At 39.2% G+C, this 23,282-nt stretch overlaps 1 protein-coding gene across 1 annotated transcript; it reads right to left on the bottom strand.

The window, feature by feature from the left end:
- Positions 1 to 3,335: 3,335 nt before the first annotated feature.
- On the bottom strand, positions 3,336 to 22,722 carry LOC148294998 (uncharacterized). The gene is made up of 9 exons (XM_088252339.1): positions 22,077 to 22,722; positions 15,124 to 16,255; positions 14,698 to 14,970; positions 13,521 to 14,567; positions 12,504 to 13,213; positions 12,128 to 12,215; positions 11,088 to 11,719; positions 10,019 to 10,967; positions 3,336 to 4,058 (listed from the first exon to the last, which is right to left on the bottom strand). Exons 1-9 carry the CDS (start codon positions 22,556 to 22,558, stop codon positions 3,336 to 3,338), a joined length of 6,036 nt encoding a protein of 2,011 aa, XP_088108465.1. The 5' UTR covers positions 22,559 to 22,722.
- Between the last annotated feature and the right edge of the window lie 560 nt (positions 22,723 to 23,282).

The raw sequence follows: 23,282 nt of genomic DNA, 5'->3' as shown, positions 1-23,282 counted from the left end.
AATTACATATCATTTTGTATCATTCTAACTTATGATTTGGTTATTTTTTAAGTTAAACTTGTTCTTTTAATAAGTTTTGTGTTTGTTTCAGTGTAATAAGCTTGAGACTCATTAAATGCATTTTGGGGACAAGTTAGCTGAAAACGGTGTTTGCAGATCAGTCAACTTCACGAATTGGACTGTACTTTCTCAAGAAGAACCAGATAACGAGCCATACATCATTGGAAAGATACGGAAGTCTAGTTTTTGGAGAATTTTACGGTTCATGATTCCGAGTCTTCTAGAGAAAGTTATACAAGTTTTGGCAACTTAAAGTCAAATTCGGCAGCATCTGCGTTACTGGGCCAAAAATGACATTTGAAGAGCTGTCCGATTTTTCCTTGAGCTGGGCTGCATATGCTTGGAAAGATAATTCAAAGGGTTTGAAGATCCAGATTTTTCCAGATTTTTTAGGAGGGAAGATCAAGCCCAAAACAACCCCACAAGCTGACTGCAATGAAGTCAATTCCAGTCTATTTTCGGCAGTCAACTTGCAAGGCCCAAAACATACACTTGTATTGCTCATATGGGAATACATTCTTCATACAAGTTGTTACCATGGGTGTCTAGTATAACATATCCAAATTTGAGCCCCATTGGATACGTTTTGAAACCTCTGGCCTTTCTACACCAAGTCTGGTTCAGAAGAATCATTTCTTTTCAGCAACCAAAAGAAAACCACATGGGTTGGTAGCAAAAGGCAGCCACAATTGAACACCTTTGAAAACCCATGTGAAGAAAGCTTCAAGAGCAGCAAAAGAAGTATGGGATGGAATTGATTCCAACCACACTAACATAGACAAGATGAAGTGAGAGTTATGGGTTGTATTAAAAGAGGAATTGTGGTGTTGGAATTCATCATGATTTCCTCCCTCTTAGCCCTATAAATAGAGAAGTCTTCAAGCTTCAAAACACACCCCAAGGGGGGGAGCTCTCAAACACTTCTCTAGAGCTCCCTTCCCTTCTCTCCCTCAAATTCTCTTAGTTTCCTTTCAACTTGTCAATTGTTGTAACAAAATGATTTTACTAAATTTTCCTTCAAGTTTTCAAGTTCTACTTTAATTTTATTTGTAATGTACATTCTTTCTTAAGTATTCAAGTTTAATTAGTTTCCAAGTTTCAATTATGGTTTTTGTTCTTATTCATTATGCTTATAAGTTAATATGCTAGTTTGAATGATTGATCACCATTTAGGCTTGCATGTTAGCTATCTTGGTTTGAATTAAGAGTAGACACCATGCTTTAATTCAAATTAAACTATGAATAGGAAGAGTATGTATGGACATTCGACAACAGGGATTAGATACATACTTGGTTGTTTAAAAGGTTCTTCTATGCTTAATGGCTTCCTAATGCTTAATTTTAGGTTAGACAACAAATGATCAAATTAGGGAATTAGGAACACAAGGTTAGGACCAAACACCATGGCTTAATCATACTTTAGCTAGAATCAATCCGTTAATCTAATTGAACTTGGGAACTTATCTACTTGAGTTATTTTCTTTTCTTTCTTTCTTGTTTTATTTATTTTCTTTCTTGTTCTTCTGTTTTGTGTAGGAAAACTGAATTGGATTATTCAATCACCAATCCCTGTGGAATCGACCTCGCACTTACATATGTTATACTACCGAACGGCTCGTGCACTTGCGAGTATCACAAGTTGAGGATGCAGCTGAACCCATTTTGGTGCAACTGATCGACGCAACAGGATCCACAGAGGCGCAAGGAGGTGCAGCTACACCTTCCCTCACCGGAAACTTCCTTGGGGATGCCTGAATTTGCCCCTTTGCTAGTGCCCACCAATTGTTCGACTAAATGCCTCAAAAATGTTGTATTGTTTGCTGTTGTGTGAGACCATGAATATTTACCTTATATTGTTGGGCTCGATCTCACGAGCATGTAGGAGAAAATGGTTCATCAATCAAAGCTCCACAACCAAAGTTATGAATTTTCGAAGATTTTCTAGAATATTTGAAGTTTAGTTGCAGAGGCACAGTTCAAGGAAGAAGAAGACTCTGCGTCATGGATTTTGATTTTTATTCTTTTTTAAATGGTCCAATAGGAAGCCAACACAAGTCTATTTCTCATTGGCCTAACTTAAAAAATTCATTAAAAACTCATATGTGTGCCAAAAATTTCACTGAAAATTACCCCGAACTTTTAATCACGTGTGCTTTTATCTCGTGACCTCCAACTCACATGTGCTTTTGGTTTGATTAATTGGTATTGACTTTTTATTAGATTAATTATATAATTGACATGAATTTTGTTCATATTTGATATGAATTTTGGTAAACTAATTGTGTCAATGACAAGGATTTTGTTCATATTAATTGATATCTATATAGACTATAATTAATTAGTTATAGACATAAAACTCTTATTTGTTTTAATTATGAGTGATATTAGTATTGTTTAAATTCTAAGGGCATTTTGTTGTCTAAATTATATTTTGAATTTTAAGCCTTTTTTTTTAACACACTATACTGATGTTAGGACTTGAGTCCAGGGCCTTGCTTGACTCCTTTGCGAATTTTTAGTCTTTTAAATACTGCATCTTCCCTGAAAAATTCCTAGATCCGCCTCTGTATGTATGTAGGTGAAGTAATTTTATATATTCATAAGTATACAGAATCCAACTCCTCAACACAAATCCCCTATGTGGGCTCCTCAAAAAAATTGTATATAGGTGAAGTAATTTTTTAATATTCATAAGTATACAGAAATTTCAGAATATTTGTAATATGATCATCTCAATGTTTAGTCATCTAAGGAACGTAGTGCCTTTATTCTTCCAAGGAACGTAGTGTTGGCCACTGAAGAGAAGGATCAGAATTTGAATCTTGCAAGGTATATGTTAAAAAACTCATTTGAGTGAGTACGGCAAAATCTGCCTTATATTCACAACTCACACGGCTTTCTAGGCTTTTCAAATTAGGGAGGTATGCAGTATTAACAAAAATATTGTTCTGTGCAGGCAGTTGGAGATACTTCCAACTTCTGCAATCTAAAAACTTATATTAATAAAAAGCATGCTTCTTGTAAGAGCACATATATATAACTCTTGAATTATTTCAAGGAGATACTTAATCCACAACGGTGACTTAGACAACACTGCTTGACTTGTATTAAACCTAGTGGTTAAACGACAGAAGAGGACATGAAATCAATCCTCAATTATTTCAAATACAGGACACAACCAAACACATAATATTGTATGCCTTTAGGAAACGACACGTCTTTACTAACAAACATTTTATTCCAAACAGTTCAAGATAATGCAGACCCTGTGGTTTTTATTTAAATTGGATGACCCATGGTGAACCACCAAATGCCACATATTTTTCATCCGCAGCATATTCCTGAACTTGTTTACCCTTGTCTTTAGACTTAGGACCCTCGGCTCCTTCCAATCTTTCATCCTGAGAGTCTTGGATGTCGCTGTCTGTTCTGCTAGGTCCTGCCTCGCTCTCACCATCATGGTATTGCTGATCATTTGTTTCTTGATTGACAAGTAACGAGGTCATTCTGATACAGTGCTGCTTAAACTCTTCCTCATCATGCTGATATACTAGGCGGAAACCACAACTTTGTGCTGACAACCCTCCCCTTTCGCTTGCAAATGAAGCCTCCAAGTGACTGCACCCATTCAACTGATCTAGAAACCACTTATGTGGTATATAGGTCAGCCAAATGAATCCTCCATCATGTAACCACTTGAATTCTTCGCACGTCGTTTGGTACATGTGGAGAGGTTCCAATCTAGTGTCCTCAGTTTCCAAGTGACAAATGAGGTAATGAGCAGTTTCTTCATCCAATTTGTCTAAGGAGGCAGTTGGATTTTCAAGGTGTGAGAAAAATGCACAAAGCGCCAGACCCATCCAATTGCTGTCACTACATAGAGATGGCGGTAACTGGATTTTCACTGAAGGACCACTGATATGATGAGGGCTGAACCACTCTAGAATTTCAGTATTTGGAGGGAAAGTTGAGTTAAATATTGAGTCACGATCAAAGTCCTACAAAATATAAAAATCAAGTAATTATATATTTGACTCTGAACATCTATGGGAGAGAGAGAGAGAGAGACAGAGACCTTAACATTTGGTCCTTGGGGCATATGATTTTGATGTGGGTGTTCGGGAGAAAGACCTTTTGCAAATTGACGGATGAGATCCTCATTGTCGAAGAAGGAGGTCGAGGATTGGATTATTGCTTGCTTAAATTCTTCCTCGTCTTGCTGGTACAATCTTTTATGGAGAGGGTCTTGGATAGAGCTGTCTGTTCTGCTGTTACGACCTGCCTCGCCCTCACCACCATGTTAGCAATATTGGCTTCTTGTGTGATTGTCCTTTGTGGAACACAAAGACATGAAACACAAGACACCCCTTGTCTCATGGCACTTGTCTCATTCCTTGTTTTAGGGAATACTTTTCTTGAGCAATGTAATCCTTGTTTTAGGGAATGTTTCATGGAATGTCTTAGGGAATGTTTCATGGAATGTTTTAGGGTTATTACATGTATATATGTTTTGATGTGTAATAGAATGAAAATATGTTGAAATCAGAAAATATGCATAGCTCCCAAAATTCTCTACACTCTCCATTATCTCTACTCAACCTTCAATATTTCTCCTTAATTTGACATGGTATCAGAGCAGCGATCTTGCTGACTCTAGTCTCGAATCGTTGCTGCAATCATGGGAGAAAACGATTTCTTTCCCACTGAAAGTAGCACCACCGATCCGGCTACTCCTTATCAACCTACCTTCACAGAATTTGCTACTCAAATGGCTGAGTTGATGAAGACACAAGCATCAACATCGACTACGACTCCGACTCCGACAATTACCTACGAAACCTCCTCTGTACAAATTGGCATTAAATTGGATGGCTCCAACTATGCCTTATGGTCTCAAGTTCTTGAGATGTATGTTGCTGGCAAAGACAAGCTGGGATATCTCACGGGTGAGCTCCCAGCACCTCCTCAGACAGACTCTACATTCAACCGATGGCGGACAGAAAATGCAATTGTGAAAGGGTGGCTAATCAACTCCATGGAGCCAAGGTTGATTGGCAACTTCATTAGATTCCCGACGGCCAAAGGAGTATGGGATGCAATTGCCACAACTTACTTTGATGGCACTGACACCTCCCAGGTGTATGATCTTAAAAGGCGAATCTCCCGTATGCGACAAGGGGGAGGTTCGATTGAAACTTACTACAATGATCTCCAAGGCTTATGGAGAGAAGTCGATTTTCGTCGTCCAAATGAAATGAAGTGTGAGCTGGATATCAAGAAATACTATGATATCATCCAAGAAGATCGAGTTTATATTTTCTTGGATGGTTTGGATGACCGACTTGACAAAGCCCGAAGTGATGTGCTCCAAATGAGTCCATTCCCTACAGTAGAGCAAGCCTATGCTCATGTTCGACGAGAAGATATTCGACAAGCTGTGATGTTAGGAGCTCCAACACCAACCGGAGTAGGATTGGCAACAAAAGGAACATACCGACCCTCTCGCCCAACTACAACCCCAGTTGCTGCTTCTCTCCAACTACAGACCACTACCAACAAGTCGATTACTCCACTATCCTCTCGACCCAAGGCTCCCACAAATGGGAATGGTTGCACTCACTGCGGGAATCCAAAACACACTCGAGAAACCTGTTTTAAACTACATGGCTATCCAGAATGGTGGGAGGGTCTCAAGGCTCGTAAACTTGCTACTGGAGGAACGGGTCGTGCTGCCCTTGTCACCATGGACTCTCCGGTAACATTAATTCCTCATGAAGAATCTACCTCAGCACCAGAAAAGAACTCTCCATCTTTTAGTGACTCAGGTAACTGTGGATATGTATTTCATACATCATATACAAGTGACTCCACATGTTGGATTATTGATTCAGGAGCCACAGATCATATGACGTTCGATCCAACTGATTTTCTAAGTACAACTACACCACAACGAACAAGTATTGCCAACGCAAATGGTGTTACCTCTCCCGTGGTCGGTGCTGGAACCATTGGCCTCTCTCCATCCCTTACTCTTCAAAATACTTTGCTTGTCCCATCGTTGTCTAATAAATTGATGTCTGTTGGCCAAGCTACTGAGCAACTAAATTGTTGTGTACTCATGTATCCCGATTTCTGTCTATTTCAGGATATTCTCACGAAGGAGATCATTCGTCGTGGTACTAAGAGAGGGGGGTTGTACTATGTGGATGATTTCAGTATGGGAAAGGCACATAGTGTGAAGCACTCATCGACTTGGAAGGATCGACAACTTTGGCTATGGCACCGACGTTTGGGGCATCCGTCTTTTGGCTATATGAGACATCTATTTCCTGATTTGTTTTCAAATTCCTGTACCACTGATTTCCAATGTGATACTTGTATCTTGGCCAAGAGCCACAGAGCCTCTTATCCATTAAGTACAAATAAAAGTGGTGCTCCATTTGCTTTGATACATTCTGATGTTTGGGGTCCTTCACCTATCTCCACAACTTCTGGCTTCCGATGGTTTATTACCTTTATGGATGATTGTACTCGCATGACTTGGCTCTTCATGATGAAAAATAAAACTGATGTGTTCCCTATATTTCAGTCATTTCATAAGCAAATTGACACTCAATTCTCTACCAAGATTCAAGTTCTCCGTTCTGACAATGGAGGCGAATATATCAACCATGATTTTCAGACCTACTTCCAAATGCATGGCATCATTCATGAGACCACTTGTCCTCAAACTCCTCAACAGAATGGTGTTGCGGAAAGAAAAAATCGACACCTCCTTGAAACAGCACGAGCTCTTTTGATTGGAGCTCATGTTCCTCGCCATCATTGGGATGATGCTATAGTCACTGCAGTCTACCTCATCAACCGAATGCCTTCCAAAGTTTTAGACTTCCGGACTCCATTACAAGCACTTGCCCAACATGGGCCCTTGCCCTCTGTTCAGATGCTTCCGCCCCGAGTCTTTGGTTGTGTGGCATTCGTACACCTCCATAAGAATCAACGTGGCAAGCTTGATCCATGTGCTATCAGATGTGTCTTTGTAGGCTATGCTGCCCATCAGAAGGGATATCGATGTTATCACCCCTCCAGTCGTCGTACATATGTCACTTTGGATGTCACTTTTATGGAATCGGAAATGTTTTTTCATGATCCGATGTCCAACTCTCCGCCTCACAGAGACATACAAAGAGAACCACTAGGCAAGGAGGCCCTGGAAATTCAAGAACTTGAAGATTGGAGCAAAACGGATTCCAAAAGTCCAGAAGAAAATGTAACCTGCCCAAAAGCGACCGGTCGCCAGGAGCCTAGCGACCGGTCGCTCAGAAGTTCTGAAGGAGAAAATCGAATCTGTAAAAAAACGACCGGTCGCCAGGAGCCCAGCGACCGGTCGCCTCCAAGCGCTGAAGCTGAAATACGAACCTGTACAAAAACGACCGGTCGCCAGGAGCCCAGCGACCGGTCGCTTCCAAGCGCTGAAGCTGAGTTTCGAATTTGTCCAGAAACGACCGGTCGCCAGGAGCCCAGCGACCGGTCGCTTCCAAGCGCTGAAGATGAGTTTCGAATCTGTACAAAAGCGACCGGTCGCCAAGAGCCCAGCGACCGGTCGCTCCACAGCAGAGAGCACAATATTTTTTCCTACTTCGCCGATGATAATGATGAAGACCCCCCTCACATCTCAGTACCAGCAGATCAATCTCCTGAGAATACTCCTGAGGTACGTGATTCTACTACATCTAATGTTTTAGTTGATAACACTGTTAGCTATCAATTACCCAATAGACAGAACCGTGGAAAACCACCAATTCGGTATTCACCGGATAATGGCAAAGCATCGAAGTATCCAATTGCAAACTATGTTTCTGCTGAAAAATTATCTGCACCTCTCCAAGGCTTTGTGCACCAATTATCTGCAATTTATATTCCAACCAAAGTGAGTGAGGCATTGAAGGATCCAAAATGGGTTCACGCAATGAAGGAAGAGATGCATGCTCTGGAGAAAAATCACACATGGACACTGGAGAGTTTACCTCGGGGAAAAAGGACTGTCGGATGCAGATGGGTTTACACCTTGAAATACAATGCTGATGGGTCAATTGAACGCTACAAAGCACGACTTGTGGCAAATGGTTACACGCAAACATATGGTATTGACTATGAAGAAACCTTTGCCCCGGTTGCAAAACTTAACACTGTTCGAGTGCTATTGTCCCTTGCAACAAATCTTGATTGGCCTCTCCACCAATTTGATGTGAAGAATGCCTTTCTCCATGGAGAACTCACAGAAGAAGTCTACATGGATATCCCACCAGGATATGTTACATCTACTCCTGCTAATGTGGTGTGCAGATTACGGAAGGCATTATATGGATTGAAACAGTCTCCCCGGGCATGGTTTGGGCGTTTTACCTTGGCAATGAAGAATTATGGTTTTAAGCAGAGTAATTCTGACCATACTCTGTTCTTAAAACACAAGGGAGGAAAGGTAACAGCTCTTATCATTTATGTTGATGATATGATTATTACTGGGAATGATAAGCAGGAAATTTCTCAACTCCAACAACGTTTAGCAAAGGAGTTTGAAATGAAAAATCTTGGTGGACTCAAGTACTTCTTGGGCATTGAAGTTGCTCGATCAAAGCAAGGCATTTTTCTCTCCCAAAGGAAGTATGTTCTAGATTTATTGGCAGAAACGGGAATGTTGGATTGCAAACCTGTGGACACTCCAATCGTTCAGAATCACCGCCTTGGGGAATATCCCAATCAAGTACCCACTAACAAAGAAAGATATCAGAGATTGGTGGGACGACTGATCTACCTATCCCATACCCGACCCGACATTGCGTATGCTGTAAGTGTTGCTAGTCAGTTTATGCATTGTCCGAGTGAAGATCATATGGATGCGGTTCTTAGAATTCTTAAATATTTGAAGTCCGCACCGGGTAAAGGACTTATGTTCTCTAAAAATGGTCATCTAAATATCAGTGGCTATACAGATGCAGATTGGGCAGGGAATGTCACTGATAGACGATCAACTTCAGGGTACTTCACATTTGTTGGTGGTAACTTGGTTACTTGGAGAAGCAAGAAATAGAATGTTGTTGCTTTGTCTAGTGCAGAAGCCGAATTCAGAGGCATGACCAAAGGAAATTGCGAACTCCTTTGGTTAAAGAAATTGCTTACAGAGATTGGATATGCACCTACATTAGGAATGCATCTACAGTGTGATAACAAGGCTTCAATATCCATTGCACACAATCCAGTCCAACATGATCGTACTAAACATGTTGAAGTGGATCGGCACTTCATTAAAGAAAAACTTGACAATAAAGAAATTCAGCTTCCGTTTGTCAGGTCCGAAGACCAGCTGGCCGATATTTTGACAAAAGCAGTTTCTAGCAGGGTATTCCACAACTCACTGGTCAAGTTGGGCATTGGTGATATCTATGCACCAACTTGAGGGGGAGTGTTAGCAATATTGGCTTCTTGTGTGATTGTCCTTTGTGGAACACAAAGACATGAAACACAAGACACCCCTTGTCTCATGGCACTTGTCTCATTCCTTGTTTTAGGGAATACTTTTCTTGAGCAATGTAATCCTTGTTTTAGGGAATGTTTCATGGAATGTCTTAGGGAATGTTTCATGGAATGTTTTAGGGTTATTACATGTATATATGTTTTGATGTGTAATAGAATGAAAATATGTTGAAATCAGAAAATATGCATAGCTCCCAAAATTCTCTACACTCTCCATTATCTCTACTCAACCTTCAAAAGTCCTACAAAATATGTCTTCTCCATTTAAGTCCTACAAAATATAAAATTGCGTGAAGTATGTCTTCTCCATTTAAGTCCTACAAAATATAAAATCAAAGTAATAAATATTATTGGATTAAGATAGCTGATGTTGGAGAGAGAGAGAGAGAGAGAGAGAGAGAGAGAGAGAGAGAGAGAGCAGCACATGTTGTGGCATTTTACTGGTATGCCTCCTAAGATCTTGATGTGGCTGCTCCGGAGAGATACCTTCCACAAACTGATGGATGAGATCCACATTGTCGAAGAAGGAGGTCCAAGACTGGCTTATCGTTTGCTTAAATTCCTCCACTTCGTGCTCATACAAGAGACGGATACCACACTCATGCACTGTCAAGGCTGGGCAATAACTGTAAATTCTAGCCCCTACAATATCAGAATTAGCAGCACTAAACTGTGATAGTAATACACGGGGTATGTAGGTGACCCAAATAAATCCCCGCACATGCTGCCACTTGAATTTCTCTTTAGTGATGGAGTAAATGGCGACCGGATTCAAGCAAATATCACCAATTCTCAAGTGACACAGAAGTTTGACAGCAATTTGGGAGCCCATATCTTCAAGGGTGGCAGTTGGATGCTCATGGACTGAAAAAGAAGAAATAATAGCAAGTCCCCTCCAATCGCCACTATCATACAATTTTGGAGGTAGCTCAATTTCAATCATGGATGACATAGTAGTCCAACCTTTGAACCACTCTAGAATTTCCTTCCGAGGGAAACAAAAATTGTATGTGCTCCAAGGATTGAAATGCTTGAAAACAGAAATTTTATCTCCTTTAAGACTGAGTGTTGCCATCTGGTAGGTTTGAAGGAAAGCCTGCAGGTACATTTTCCATTGTGCTGGACTATAGCTTCCATAGAGTCGAGACTCAGCCAATACGTGTACATGACCAACCGGAAACGGCAACGGCAGTCGAGCATCTTCTTCTGCAACCTTTTGTTGGGTGGAATCGCTGTTGTCAAACGTGAAGCGTTTTGAGTGGAGTAATATTACTTCACCACCCTCCTTGACATCATGCTTTTGTTTGAGATAGCATCTATACTTGTGCAGTATTGGTATCAGAAACTCTTGTCCAGATTCAGCTAACCGCTGCCTATAAGTACAACTTATATTAGTCCAAGTAATTTAAATATTATGCCAGGATTGAGAGAATATATATATATATATATATAGAAATCCACGCACACAAAATATTAACATGTATATATATGACCTTTGGATCCTCATGGAATCAGTGTGCATTTCTCCTTCTTCTGCATCAATGTTGCCCACACTTTGGGCTTTATGAAGGGGATTTTCCATTGTTTGTGCAGAAAAAGCTTGGGCATAAAGCGCATCAAGTTTATCTGATCTCCCAAATGTTAAATCTGTTAATAAACGGATCAACTTTCCCAAGTCTTCCTCGTATACTAAGCGGGTCCCACAAACTTCAACCTCCACATCTGAGTTAGGGGATCTAAAGAATGCCCTAAGAACCTGGCATTGACTCCACTGATGTTGTTGGAAATACGCACGCGGCGCATGGAACACTACAATTTCATGGAACCTTGTAACTTGCTGACGGAGGCGATTAGTTATTACAGCAGATCCTTGTATTCTACTGCCATCTTGGTCACACAAATCAACACAAAGGAAGGAAGGAAGAAGAAAGAGATGTGAAAGGGATCGACGCCAAGAAACTATGGCATAGAGTTCTATTCCTACCCATCTGCTTTCATCAAATAAATTTTGAGGAAGGTCACACATTGCTACATTCCCCAAGTAGTGATGGTCGAACCAGTTTGGAATTCGTAATGCTTCATCACAAAAACTGAAAAAGAAATTCTTCTCGCGTCCATTGCTTCCCTGTCCATATTGAGCACACAAGTAGTAAATAATTAATTCATGGCTGAGACCTTCCAAAAACAACTGCCTTAAATATAAATTTTTATTTTTGTCGTTTATGAAGTATATATATATATGGGGCGAATCCATGACATCATTTTGTTTTTTTGTCAATATGGCATCATATTTTATACACAAGTTTTGACTCAATTTTTGGATCATTAGATTGCTCCAGTTTTAATGGATGAGATTAAATCTTACCTAGCTTTTTGACATAAAAATTAAATTAAAATATTTTTCGCTCACTTCTCTCTGTTTCTAGGGAAGTAAATTTCTGTCACCAAAACATTTTTTTGTCTCTCCTCTTCTCTGCCAACTCTTTCTTTCATCAGACCAAAAAAAATTGTTGATCTTTCTCTCATTCTTTACAAAAAATTTGAAATCAGCCCTCATATAGCCTGAACAGTTTCTCTTGAGCAATCTCTCCTTCTCCTTCTTCTTCTTGCTGCAGTTACTGCTGATAATTATTTTAATTAAGTTCTCTTAACCCATTATTATTTCTTGTAAGTTTTATAACGCATCTCCATCACAACAACTACCATTACCAGCTAGAGAAAGAAAAACAGAGAATATCTAAATACTGTGACAAAAAGAAACAATTTTAAGTGATACCACATAAGATTTAATTTCATCCATTAAAGTGGAGCAATCTAATGGCTCAAAAATTGTGTCAAAAGTTTTGTATAAAATATGATGCCGCGGATCCGCCCCCTACATATGGTTATATGCATGCTAATAATATAACTCCAACAAAGGCAGAGAGAGAGAGATAGACACTATAGTAACCTCATAAAGCTTTGAAAGCAACGATTGTACTGGCTGGATGCTAGAATCAGTACTAGTTGTGGTAGAGCTGCTGCTGCCATGATTCACAGTTGAAGTTGATGGTAGTTCCCGTAGAAAGTAATCAACTTCTATCACGTCACCAGAACTTTCCAATTTCATCGCCTCATCTATCATATGCTTACAATGTGGACCAAAATTACAATCGAAGGGTTGATGAGCAGTCTGACTTAAATCGTGGGCAAATTTTGCCGCATCTTGATGGGAGATTAAACGTATTCCGCACCCTTTCACTTTCAAACTGGGTCGATTTGTTGAGACTGATGCTCGAAGTACTCCCCTTTCTTTTTTCAAATTCCCTGCAAATTTGCGTGCTGGCTGATAGCAACAAACTGCATACGACCCAACTTTGAAGTTTTTAAATTCAAAGTCTCTTCGATTTAGAAGACGACCATCCGAGGCGTGAAAATGACAGAAGGTCTCTTCCATTTCCGAACTCTTCTCAAGAATTTCGAAAAACACAAAAACGGCAACTCCCATCCACGAATTACTATCTTCTGGATCCGATAGTTGGCTTGTTACAGAAGTCCCACTCGAATACTCACTGCACCAATCTGGAATTCTAGTATACGGAACACGAATTTCAAATTCATGCTGACGATCAATCGCTTCCTGTACAAAATAAGAAAAACAATGACATTATACATATACACACACATATATCATGTATGTATGAGCAGCCCCAGGATCCCTTTTTACAATTCACCAAAAGAGGTTGTAGGTGATCCAACCTGATATAGGATCATTATATATATATCATGTATATATATATATATATATATATATATATATATATATATATATATATATATATAATTCCCCTGTTGGGCTGGAACTGGAAGGCGCCTTAAGGCAACTTACAACTGTATATATGTTGAGAGAGAGAGAGAGAGAGAGAGAGAGAGAGAGAGAGAGAGACCTCAAACCATATAGGAAAGAGTTCTTCAGAATGCTCTTCAGGAATTGGCAGTGGGTGAAATTCAACCCCCTTTGATTCTCGGCAATCTATGAAATAGATACCCTCAGCAGAAGTCCATACGTTCAAGGTTTTTGGATAGTTTGTCTGCAAAGGACAATCATATGCATACATATGTTTTAGGTTCAATGGAAGAGGTTCTGGCAACAATCGCAGATTGCAACACTTGAACAAGGTAAGTTCTCTAAGCTCAGAAAGTTGAGATATGCTTTTAGGTATGCTCTCAAAATTGTTTTCACTCAAACCTAAACTCCGCAATGAGGATAAGCATATGCCAATATCATCAGGAATTGCTCCTTCTCCTAGACCGCATCCGCTAAGATCTAACAATACCAAAGAGGATAAACCCGAGAACGAGTGAGGGAGCTGCAAACCTTTACAACCAATTAAACGTAACCATTGGAGGTTCTTGAGAAGTAAAATAGACAAAGGCAATCTTCTTATGGCAGTTTGACTGGCATCAAGCTCTTTTAAAAGTTCCAGCCTCCCTATGTTTTCTGGCAGTTGGTCAATCAGTGAGCAGCCTGCCAGATATAGATTTTCCAAGGATGCCAAACTGCAAATGATGCTTGGAACACTCAAAAGGTTCTTGCATTCTCCGAGATTTAACACAATAAGGCCAGTCAAGTGCTCGATTGATAGCGGCAACTCTCTTACCCCGGTCCCATCTAAATGAAGTGCTGACAAGTGTCCCATGTTTCCCACAATCTCTGGAAACCTTTCGAGTCTTGAACATCCCGAAAGAACAAAAATTTGAAGAGATTCCAAGCAAATGGAGTGGGGAAGGCTCTCTAGACATTCACAACCCTTCAAGCTCAACACAACCAGATGTTGGAGATCCCAAATTGTTGGGTGGAGCTCTGATAACTTCTCACAACCTTCAAGAATCAAATCCTCAAGATTTGGGACCTTACTGAAGTCTGGGGTCTTGGTCAAGCATTTGCTGTTGGAAAGATCGATTAGCGTCAACTTTTCCATCATAGGGAGGCGCTGTTATGAAGGCAAGAAAACAGTAGTAATTAAACAAACTTATTGTAGTAATTAGTTTTGGAATTAATAATTTCTGTCTAATTGAATGCAAGTAAAACATATATAATTAAGTGAAAAGTTATCGTAGTACCATTTCATGCCATAGTTGTTTAATGCGGCTGTTAGGCAACCTAAGTTCAACAAGGGAAGATGGCCGAAAACTTGGGGGTAGGGACTCTAAAGGATATTCATGCCATTCCAAAAGCCGTAACTGTCTAGAGAAATATTCAGGACATTCAGAAAAGTTGGCATTACAAATCTTCAACAATTTTAGTCCGCGCATATTTGAGAATGGATCAGCATCCAACTCTATCTCTTCCTTTGCAGGCAAGGTTAGGAATATAACGTGAACAGAAATTGTTCCCTATACCACAAAATCATAAAGGTTCAAGTGTAAGATGTATAAGAATTATTGCATCTGAAAAATTTAGGTTTGTTTCAAAATGAGCAAATATGCATACTATGTTTGTTTCAAAATGGTGCCTACATGTACCATATATATTATTTGATATCTTACCAAATTATCCTCGAGTACAGTGTTGACGTCATCCCACGACCTGCTATCTTTATACTCCAAGACATTCTCACTAACCCATAATCTGCTGCGTTTACCTGGCTCAGAAGATTCTTCAAGAACAACACTCCAACCCATTTGTTGTAGTAAATCATGCATCCACAGTCTGTTTCCTTTAATAATTTTAACTAGACATTTATCCTGGAGGACACTAATACCGATTGTTGGATGAAAGTTACAAGCATCCAAAATTGGATGTACACGACTGTGATAATCTCCTTTGAAGAAACATGCAATGTCCAAGAAGATTTGCTTCTCTGTTTCCTCTAATCCATCGTAACTTATTCGAAGTGCAGGAACAATGTCTTCGTCATCAGGATATTCTTTCAGTTTAGCAAATTTACTCTCCCATTGAGCTACCGTTTTCCCACACAAGGCGCCACCCAGAACTTCAAGAGCTAAAGGGAGGCCATTGGTATATTTGATAAAACCCTTGGACAGCTTTGTGTAGTCATCAGCCATCTCATGGCCTTTCTTGAAGGCTTTCTTACAGAAGAGCTGAAAGGCTTCTTCATCGTTCAGTTTCTCAACCTCAAATATGTGGTGCGCTCCATATGCCTTCAACAATTGCTCATTTCTAGTCGTTATAATGACTCTGCTTCCTTGACCCAACCAATCATTTCCAACTAAAGCTTCTATTTGTTTCTGATGATCAACATCGTCCAGAATGATAAGCACCTTTTTAGTACGCAGTCGTGTCTTCAATGAACTCATTCCCATATGGACATTATGTATGTCATTCCCGGAGCCCTGGAGGAGTTTTTTGAAAAGAACGTTCTGCAAGGAAACTAGACCCTGTTTTTCAGATTCCTCTCTGACATCGTGAAGAAAGTGGCTAGTTTGAAACTGGTCGCGGATCTTGTTATACACTAGTTCCGCCAGAGTTGTCTTGCCAATACCCCCCATCCCCCAAATCCCTATGGTACGAACATCATCACGCTCCTTAAGATCCAACAACGACTCCATTTTCTCCATTCGAGGACCCATTCCAATTAAATCTTCACTAAATGACGGCATGCAGTGTAATATAGTTGAAATCTTCTCGGCTATTGCTTGAGTAACTTCTGCTTCCTTACTGAAAACAGAATACAAATTAGATATTTTATAAAGCCTAGATAAGCCAATAATTAAGAAAATTATATATAAATCCAAAAGCATCAGTGCTAATATTTTTTATAGATATTAGCATGCAGGACAATTTATTTGAAATCTCTTTAGATATTTCTTGAGTAACTTCTGATATTTCACTCCTGCAAACATAATAAAAATTAAATATAAAAAATTAGATATAAATCTAAAAGTATTAGGGTTCATCAGAAATAACCGAGTAATTTTTGGGTGTTCCGGGTACACCACGTGGCTGGTGTACCATCCAATAGAAGGAGGACATATGAAATATTTCCAATACAGCCCGCCACATGTCATAAAAAGAAATACAGTAAGTTAGACAATAATTCCACATGTCCTATGTTCATTGGATGGTACACCATCCACGTGGTGTACCTGGAACATATAAAAATTTCTCGAAATAACCAGAGTAATTTTATTTTTGGATGCCCATTGACTATCTTTCTATGTTAGCAAACTTACCATAGGAACTTGGCAAACAATAAAAAACTTTCCATAGTAAGCTAATGAGTCGGCCAATATTTATGGTTCCCATTTTCCAAAAATTTTAATGTGTTTTTAACCCTTAATAACTTCTTATATTTTCAACTATTTTTTATAAAATACAAGCGATAACCTAAATTACAAGGGGGAGCGGTGTTTTTCAAGTACACTAGATACTACCAAGATGTCACGGGGATTCGAACGTGAGATCACTGGTCTGTAAACATATGATATATCAATTGTTTCTCTCAAACCCTAGCCTCCCTTCTCTCTCTCAAATCTCTTTTGCTTTGTTCTAGGGAGGGGAGAGGAGGCCACTCCTCCCTCTCTCTCTTTTCCTTACCTCCCCACACTTATTTTCCCCTTCCCCATCTACTGGATTTGGGGTTTTGTTGGTTGGTGTTTTAGTTGTATGGTGATTGGCTGCAATCTCGATGGTGATCTCTGTCTCCAAGGCAGCGACGGCGTCTGTGTTGACGGTAGTGGCACCGTGATTCATACTTGGTTTGTTCAAGCATGCAACTTTTATGCTGAAATTTCTCTGGCCTTTTGTGGCTTGTATATGGATTAACCCTTTGTGTAACATCCCAACCCAAAATAAAAGGAATAGTGAATTAATTAATTTCAAGAATTATGAATTTCCAATTTTGCCCTCGGAGTAGGGGTAATTTGGTCATTTTAAATATGGGAGAATTTCGGGGCAGTGGCTAGTACTTTTACGTAGGTCGTACTGAGACGAGTCCGTAGACATGCTGTTGGCTTGAATCGGAGTTGTAACGAGAAAGTTACGAGCAAAACATCACCAGTGGCATATTCATAAATAAGTTGAAATTGATTTTTAATTAAAAACCAGAAAACCCTCCCATCTCTCTCTCTCCCTCACGATCTGGAACAGACCCAAGCACCCCCCACCCTTTTTGGCTTGCGACGGCAGGAACTTCTCCAAGTCGCCACCGCCACCACACGCCGCCGCCCCGATCCGCCGTCGTGGTCGCCGGAAACAGCCACGAAACAGGCGGTTTTGGGCAGATTTTTAGCAAACTTTGGGGAGCTCGTTCTCCCACTTCCGGCCACCATTTCTGACGAACCAGGTATGGATCTTGAACCTCTTGAGCTATTCTTGCCTCTGGTTGTGTTAGTTTTGAGCAATTTCTGCATTTTGAAACTGAAATAAGCGATAGAAGTTTTGGCCGGTTTCGGCCTCCGATTCCGGCCACTTTCGGCCACTTTTTGGGGGTAGGTCCAAGAACAAAAGTGGCTCCAAATTAGGTGTATTACCTAGGGTAGGAGTCTTGGGCCATGATTTTGAGATTTTCTGGCGAGCCGCAATATCTTTGAACACCCACGCGCCGGCTGCCCTTGTGGCGGCGCGTGGGCACTGTAACAAAGGGGCATTGTGCCCCAATGCGATCCCCTTGATGTCACGAGCACGTGGGAATTTGTGGATCTCTCTCAATTCGGATAACGTTTGAACCCCGATCGGATTTTACATATTGTGCGATTTTCGGGTTCGATATGTTAGAACCATTGGATCATTTCCAATTTAATATATGTTGATCTAGGCATTCCTAGGATTGTGTAGGATTTCACGGATCGTGAATCGGAGCCCCGGATGTTCCGATTCAATAACTTAAAGTTGTGTTTTTCAATAACCGTCCGATCGTGCGATCGTGTGCGATCCGACCGTATGATCTGGACAAAACTTTCAGGACGTGTATCTTAGACTTTGTGGAACTCCTAGGAACTTCCGGATGGGAAATAGGAGGTCATGGGCCCCACGGTCCTGGTTGACCAAGTTTGGACAGTTTGACCCTCGATTGACCACGAGTCTTCCGAGGTAGTTTCACCCTTCGTGAAGTACTAGCACGACCGTGTGAACGAGTCTTGACCGTTCATTGAGTTATTTTGATCATTTTGGGAGCGTGAGCTTGTTTATAATATCTTATGAAATTCTTGGATATTATTTTGATAATTGAAATTAGGGTTAATTACTCAAATGGTCCCCAAATTTGTATGCGATTTACATTTTGGGGCCTCAATTAAATTATTCGTTCAAATGGTCCATCAACTCTATATTATTCGCTCCAATGGTCCTATATACCGTTACATTCTGTCAGTATTTCCGTTAAATATTAGGGCAAATTGGTCATTATTTACCTTAAAATTTGGTTAAATCTAACAGAAAATTAGACGGTAGGACCAATGGAGCGATTAATATAGAGTTGATGAACCATTTGAACAAATAATTTAATTGAGGCCCCAAAATGTAAACCGTGTACAAATTTAGGGACCATTTGAGTAATTTACCCTTGAAATTATGAAAGGGATGAGTAAGGGATACTCGATTTGGTGGGTTGTGAAAGTGAGTCTTTGGACTCGGTTATGATTATTAGGAACTGAGTAGACATTGTTTTCACTAAATGGCATGGTTTTGTGATGGAAATTTTATGCATTTGAAATTAATGGTTTATTGAATTTCATTTTATATTTAATAGCTGAATTGATTAATTTTGTAAAGTATTTGTGAATATGTGGGTTTTGACATATCCAAGTATCTTGAGTTATATATATATATATATATATATATATATATATATATATATATATATAAGAATTGAGAAAGTGCTATCTTTGTTGATTATGTGTGGGGTACTTGGGATGTTGTTGTGAGACTAGAATGTTAGTTCGAGTGCTATTAGCACTACCCTAGGTACCACCCCGGTTATGGATTTTATGCGTGAGAGTTTTTTTGTCTATACTATGAAGGGGTATTGTGGGAAAATTGAATTAAGGAAGGGAATATTATTTATATAATATTTATGTATGGGTTACGAACTCCGCCATCATATGTACCTCCTCTTGGATGATAATACTTGGAAACAGTAGAAATGGGTACTTGGAAGCAGTGGATATGGACACTAGGATACATGGAAATGGATATATGGATATGGTTTGGATATGACGGATCTCGGGCCATACCTTAACGAGGTGTCGCTGTAGACCCTTAATTGGGTAGTCTACGCTCGTAGGGCTGTTTACAGGCGTACGGGTCTTGATTCTTCGTCCATACGTGCTGGCTGAGAGTTAGTCTCCCAGTTGGACGGCTTGTCCCTAGCCACATGGTCATTTGAGGACGGATACTTGTGAGCTAGTCAAACGATCCCCAGTTGGATTGTTTTCCCCTGGTACATGATGATGGTGAGAGGTGGGTGTTATTATATATATATATATATATATATATATATATATATATATTTATTTATTTATTTATTCATGTATAGGCGTACACATTTCATATATGTATGTGTGGATTTGATTTTGGGTTGAGATTAGTGAGATTGTGCTTTATGAGTACCCTGTACATGTATGAATGTTTAAGCCCTGGTTTTGGGAAGTGTTGTTCGGCAACATACGCCTTGGATAGGATATGGTTGCGTGGAAAGAATTGATAAAAGTAAAGGAACTCATAAAGGTTCAGGGGTTGCCTTGTCGAATTTGATGTAGTAAGGAATCGAAAGTTATTCATTGGTTTTACTTTAAATAATTTTATATTATCGGAGTTGTGACCGTTGAAAAAGAACTACATGTGGCTTGATCCCTCAGCCAAGGGTACGTAGGTAGCTTGGGGTCTCACCTAGGTGCAGCCGCGAGATATACTATGTTTAAAAGATTTGATCGATTCTGAGTATGTGATTGGATGTTGGGGTGGTTATTGGATGCGAATCCTAATTATTATTGTTGGGTTCGGTTTTGAATATGTTGGTATGCCTGAAGCTTGATTTAAGCTTGAGCGAGATTAAATGCTTGTTTATTCCTCAGTTATCACTTGAATGAATTCTATTAAACAGTGTACATGGTTTTGATAGGTCTGAGGACCTTTTTGAAGTAAACGATTGATTTTAGGTTTGGTTATTTTGTATAACTGGTAGTGGTTTTGCCTTGATTTTATTTGGAGGTTGGATGCCTATTCTGTAAACTGTGTGCATTGTATTGTGTGTGCTGCCTGTTGGGATATAAACTGTGATTTTTTTTACAGGTTGAAAATTTGGGAAAAGTCAAATTTACAGGGGAGACTCTGCCGAAATTTCGGCAGAAAGTCTCGGTTCTTAGTAAGTGGGCCTGACATCGGTGTGATGTCGGAATTTTCCACAGGACTCGTCTCGGGTTCCGAGGAATTTGGGGCGGGTCTTGTCACTTTGTGGTTACCATGCTTCCATATTTGTATTATCCCTTTGTGGGTATTTGTATTTGCCCTTGTGGCCGATGGTCTTGGTACCTAATTTATGAATACAATTATCGTTTTTCTCTATATATAAAAAAAAAAACAATTGATTTGTAAGTCAATGTCATTTTCTACTCGGTTAGATCTCGTTGACTATGTTTTCAACTCCTTAATTATTATCTGATTGTTTATTTTAGGTCAATACTTATTCAATAATTATCACATTTAATATTAGATCTATAATGTCAAACATCTATAATTATCACATTAGTTTTTAGTTTTTATTATTCATCTATTTTTTTTTCTCATCTTCTTTTTCTTTTGTTGTCTTCTTCTTTTCCTATAGATAGTTGTTTATGGTGTAGATATGTTGTAAGCATGGATATTTTGATTAGCAGTTGCATGATATTTAAGTATGTTGTTCTTGAAATTGTTTCATCCTATATCGTAGATCATATGTATTGAGTGTCCTCGCCCTACTTTCTTGTGTGTGTTTACATAAATTCAGTTTTTTTAGAATGTTTTTCAACCTTTAACATAGGTTTATTATTTTATTTCCAAACCTATACTATTTTTCAAACTATGCTATATATAGGTTTATTATTTGATTTTCCAAATCTTCAAACGATTGAGGGAGGGGAAATTCAGACATGGGATTTTGGGTGCATGAGTAAATGCCCTTAACTACTCGAGCTATAAGCCCCTTACTTCCAAACCTATATTGTAGGTATTTTATGTTCTTGCAAATGCCTTAATATGACTTTTATTATTTTCCTATATATTAGTGGTGAATATATTTATTGTTGTTCAAATATAATTCATAATTCAAATTTCGAATTAGTAAAGATCGATGCATAAAATCAGGATGTCAGTTTCTTTCATATTTATTTCATATGGCAAAATGAGTAATAAATATCATGAGATACAAAAGCTAGTTAGTGCCCGTATCGTTATTGCGCCAAACATCATCATCTTCAAGTTTCAGTATTTTGGTTAATGGGCATATACAAGATAAGAATACTCTAAAGTTTCAAATAATTGAAGAAGTAGAAATATTATTTACCTATCTTTATCCAAAACCCATCCCCTGATATCGGCTATTTCCCCTAAAGCTTTCCTCCACTTGTCAACCTTCTCCATATCGCCCTTGAAAACTTTTTCATGTTCAGCAAAGGCCTCGCCAAACTTACCAGTTTGATTTCCGACCTCGGATTCTGTTACGTGATAGAAAACCGGGAAAATTTGGAGTTCCTTCTCTTTCTTGCAATCAACAATATGTGCAAGTTCAACCAAACACCACGTTGAAGAAGCATAATCTTTTGAAAGAATGACGACTGCAAACCTCGATTCTTCAATTGCTTTAAAGAGTTCTGGGGCAATGTCTTTTCCCCTCTTCAGTTTTTCATCCCTAAAGGTATTAATTCCCTTATCGATCAAAGCATGGTACAAATGGTCCGTAAAATTATTTCGGGTGTCCTCACCCCTAAAACTGAGAAACACATCATGTGTCCATATAGTAGGGGTTGAAGAAGAGGTTGAAGCCATTTAGGTGCTGGTGCAATCGAATCGACAAGAAAAGTAAGAGACAAAGAACAAGACGATCGAGCAGGAAGAAAAATAGAGGAAGAGCAGGAGGATGAAGATGAAACAATGATTTTGATCGATTGAAGGCAATGGACGAGAGATGGAAAGTTCTATTGCTGTGGGCGAACAAGGCTTGAATTAGTGGGATATTTATAATCAATTAAGTAGCGTCTGGTTGAACTAATTCCCTGGGAAAGAGTACGGGAAAACCACTGAGAAACTATGATCAAAGGATCAAGTAAATTATTATGTCTAGTTAATATAATATTATTTTATGACTAAACATGTTCATTTATTCGTCAGGTCAGGTGTGACATGTAAAGAAACATTTGATGAGGGAGTTGTTATTACAATCCACTTTTTATATTGTTTTCTCTAGTAGCTATGCTTTACCTAACAGTCGAGAAACTTTCCTCAGATGGGGTACTTTGTCATATTGATGAGGTACCTACCGTATGATATTTTCAATAAGGTGACTGTGGTGAGGAAGATAATGTATTCTATATACAACGTAACAACAACGAATTTAATCCAAACAATTAGGAGAGGACACATGTGTTATAAATTATTATTTATAATTTAGATTATGACACGTGTTCGCCATTGTTATTAAAATTGTGTGTGTGAACATAGGAGTGGACTTATAACATTTATATAGTATTAAGATGTTTATACAATGGCCTAT

The sequence above is a fragment of the Prunus avium genome, chromosome 4 (assembly GCF_965620075.1).
Source record: "Prunus avium chromosome 4, drPruAviu1.hap1.1, whole genome shotgun sequence".
Lineage (NCBI taxonomy): Eukaryota > Viridiplantae > Streptophyta > Magnoliopsida > Rosales > Rosaceae > Prunus > Prunus avium.
Note: the sequence above shows the minus strand (reverse complement) of the source record. Positions and strands in the feature narration are given on the sequence as shown.